The sequence below is a fragment of the Drosophila pseudoobscura genome, chromosome X (assembly GCF_009870125.1).
Source record: "Drosophila pseudoobscura strain MV-25-SWS-2005 chromosome X, UCI_Dpse_MV25, whole genome shotgun sequence".
Classification (NCBI taxonomy): domain Eukaryota; kingdom Metazoa; phylum Arthropoda; class Insecta; order Diptera; family Drosophilidae; genus Drosophila; species Drosophila pseudoobscura.
In genome coordinates this window covers 13,216,133-13,218,894 of record NC_046683.1, presented here as the reverse complement: position 1 = coordinate 13,218,894, position 2,762 = coordinate 13,216,133, and the positions used below count along the sequence as shown (strand labels likewise).

At 51.9% G+C, this 2,762-nt stretch overlaps 1 protein-coding gene across 2 annotated transcripts; it reads right to left on the bottom strand.

Moving 5' to 3' along the window:
* On the bottom strand, positions 1 to 2,283 carry LOC26534429 (uncharacterized). 2 transcript variants are annotated; one of them, XM_015186200.2, is made up of 2 exons: positions 2,151 to 2,283; positions 1 to 2,086 (listed from the first exon to the last, which is right to left on the bottom strand). In XM_015186200.2, the coding sequence occupies exon 2, from the start codon at positions 2,059 to 2,061 to the stop codon at positions 10 to 12; it is 2,052 nt and encodes a 683-aa protein (XP_015041686.2). In that variant the 5' UTR covers positions 2,062 to 2,086; positions 2,151 to 2,283; the 3' UTR covers positions 1 to 9. The 2 variants fall into 2 exon arrangements, with proteins under 2 accessions (XP_015041686.2, XP_015041687.2); XM_015186201.2 differs by having other exon boundaries at positions 1 to 2,083.
* Positions 2,284 to 2,762: the final 479 nt, after the last annotated feature.

Below are 2,762 nucleotides of genomic sequence, written 5' to 3'. Positions count from 1 at the left end.
GGGCTTCCATCAGACAAAGGTGCCGCCCACAATCATTGGCCAGTACTTGCCGGTTACCTTCACTCCATTTTCATACCATTCCTTCGTCTGTCCGTCATCGTTGGTGGTATCGAAAAACATCATTTCATCTGCATTATCGGTGGGGTTCTTTGGCAAATCATTCACCTCCGGGATACCCTCCGGCACGGCGTTCGGCATCGGTGCGTTGAGCTCTGGACCCTCTCTGGCATTCATTATTTGTTCCTCCAGCAGCAGTATACGGGCTGTCCGTTCATCCAAATCCAAATTTGATTGTATTTCCGGAATCGGATCTGCTATATCTTCCGGCTGGTTCTGCTCCGCGGCGTTGCCGGCTTCGGCCAACAGACGAATCTGTTCGGCGTTCTCAGCGGCTGATTGCTGTATGGCGCGATAACCGTGTATGGCATCCGTTACCAAGTCACCCAAATCATCCAGATCCCTGACCATGGACATCATTCGCTGGGCCCAATGGCCAAATTCATTCTCCTCCTGGGTTGGCTCCTGGGACCCCACGGAGAGGCCGGCAAACGATTCGGAAAGGTCTGCCACATCTTCAGCGGGCATCATCGGGGGATCTGTCTGCATATAGACCGTTTGATTGAGCCCAGCTTTGGCTTCCTCCTGGGCAGCCAGCTCTGCGTAAAAGGCGTGCTTATTGAATCCGTCCGTGGCCTGATCCTGTTCAGCTGCGGCCAACTGACGGAGCTGTTCAGCCTTCTTGGCGGCACAATACTTGGGCACAGGTGCGGGTATCCACATACTTATACCTCCGTCTGTGCCAACGTTCTTATCGGCCTTTTCGACCACTCTTCTAGGGCGTGCTCCTGGCCCTGGCCCTGGTCCTTCTCCTTCTCCTGCTTCGGGTCCTGCTTGAGCTCCTTCTTCGGGCCCTGAGTCTTCCTGTTCGTTAACCATCTGGGTCAAATCATTAAAGTTCTTCAGCAAAGACATTATTTCGTCGATCCCGGCATGATGTTTGGCCAACCCTTCGTCCTCCTTCGGTGAGGACATGGCCTTCAGTTCGGCCAAGAATGATCCCACATGAAATCCTTCGATTCGATCGAGTGAGTTGGTGGCCCCCCACTCCCCGAAGAATTCTTCGGCCAAACGACAAATGTTTTCCACCTTATTGGTGATGACGCTCAGCGGCGGCAAGTGCTCGGCAATCTTGGCGGCAGCTCGTCGCTCGACCAACTCCTTGGCGATGGGTAACACTGGCGCGTGAGCAGCTCCTCCGGCGGCAGGTGGGTTTTTTGCATCTTCTACTTTCCGCTTCAGGAGGGCACGTGCCGCCGCTTTCAGGTTATTGGCGACAGCATTTTCGACGAGTGTCGCCTCTTCTGCGCTCACCCGCCCGTCTGTCTCGGCAATAGCGGCCGCTATGCGTGCGGGCAGGCTCTCGGAGAGGATCAACTGATTGATCACCGCGTAGATTTCGGCCTCGCAGTTTTCATCCCAGACGCGCAAGCCGCGGGCATGCAGCACATCGGTGGCTTTCTGGGCCAAGATCTCCAAGGCCCTATCGACAATCTCGCTGTACATCTTGTTGCGGACGCGAATGCGCTTGCGCGGCTTCTTCTTGGCCTTCTTCGTCGACACGGCATCGGCGGGGGCCTCGTCCGGCACTGGATAGTAATCCAGCGGTACGTACGCCTCATTATCGGTGCTCCGCGGCGACGAGCGTTTCTTACCGCCATTCGACTGAAGCTTCTGCAGCACCTTGCCTCTGATCGAGATGGGGCACACTTTTGGAGCCCCGAAGGAGGACGACCCCTTCTGCTGTTGCACTTGCACTTTGGCGATCGGCGGGGCACGCAGATTCGGTGTGGCGGTGGCGGTGGCACAACTCTGAGGCTTCTGCACCTTCGGATGCCCCTTCGGAGGCCCCTTCGGAGGCCCCTTCTCGGCCCCAAAGGCAACATTTTCACGATTCTTGGCCTGGACCAAGCCACAAGTAGCATAATCATCGGCATTAATGAGTTTCTCTGGCTCAAAGACACTCAAAATCTTGCCAAATTTCTTCATCCGTTTGCGCGACATGGCCCCGACAAAATATCAATATCTGCTGGGGAAATATTCAAAATGCATTTACCAAAGCATCGAAATACGAATTTTACTTATTTTCTCACTTGTTTTTGTCAAAAATTTCTCGCTTTTCCAATGGATTTCTCTGGATTTTTTCGCAAGCTCTGAAATTCCACAACGTCACGACACTGATTGAAATAAAATGGCCGCTCTTGTCAGGGCTGCATTTGATGTGACAGCAAAGCCTTTGGTATCTTTCTATATCGATATCTTGATATCGATGTAGTCGCTTGGTATTTTTTGGGGTTTTTTTTTTTGTTTTCTTGGATCTTTGTCTCCTTTAATTGAGAGATCTTTCCGCGCAATTATTTCCATACGCGACATTAATTTTAAGTGATAAAAGATTGGTTTTTGATTTATTTTTGTGTAACGATGTAGCCGTTTCTGCAGGGCTGGCCATTTCTGTTCCAGCCCAGCCCTGGTCTGTTCTAACAGCTGACTGCCGCCGGCCGCAAAAAAAAAGTTTGGTTAAATTTGTTTAAATGCAGAGCGAATGATACCCTTTCAAAAGGCCTTTCAGTGAGACCTTCGAGTGGTTTTTGAGGGTATCAAATGCTTCGGACTCGGCATTCCTATCGCTTGCGGCATTTTGGCTGCTGCTCATTTCTCCGTCTGTGTGTGTGTGTGTGTGGCAGGCCGAAAAAAACCGAGAAAAT

What these genes read in the sequence shown, in the direction of transcription:
- LOC26534429 (XM_015186200.2), bottom strand. Translation starts at nt 2,061, where the DNA reads ATGTCGCGCAAACGGATGAAGAAATTTGGCAAGATTTTGAGTGTCTTT.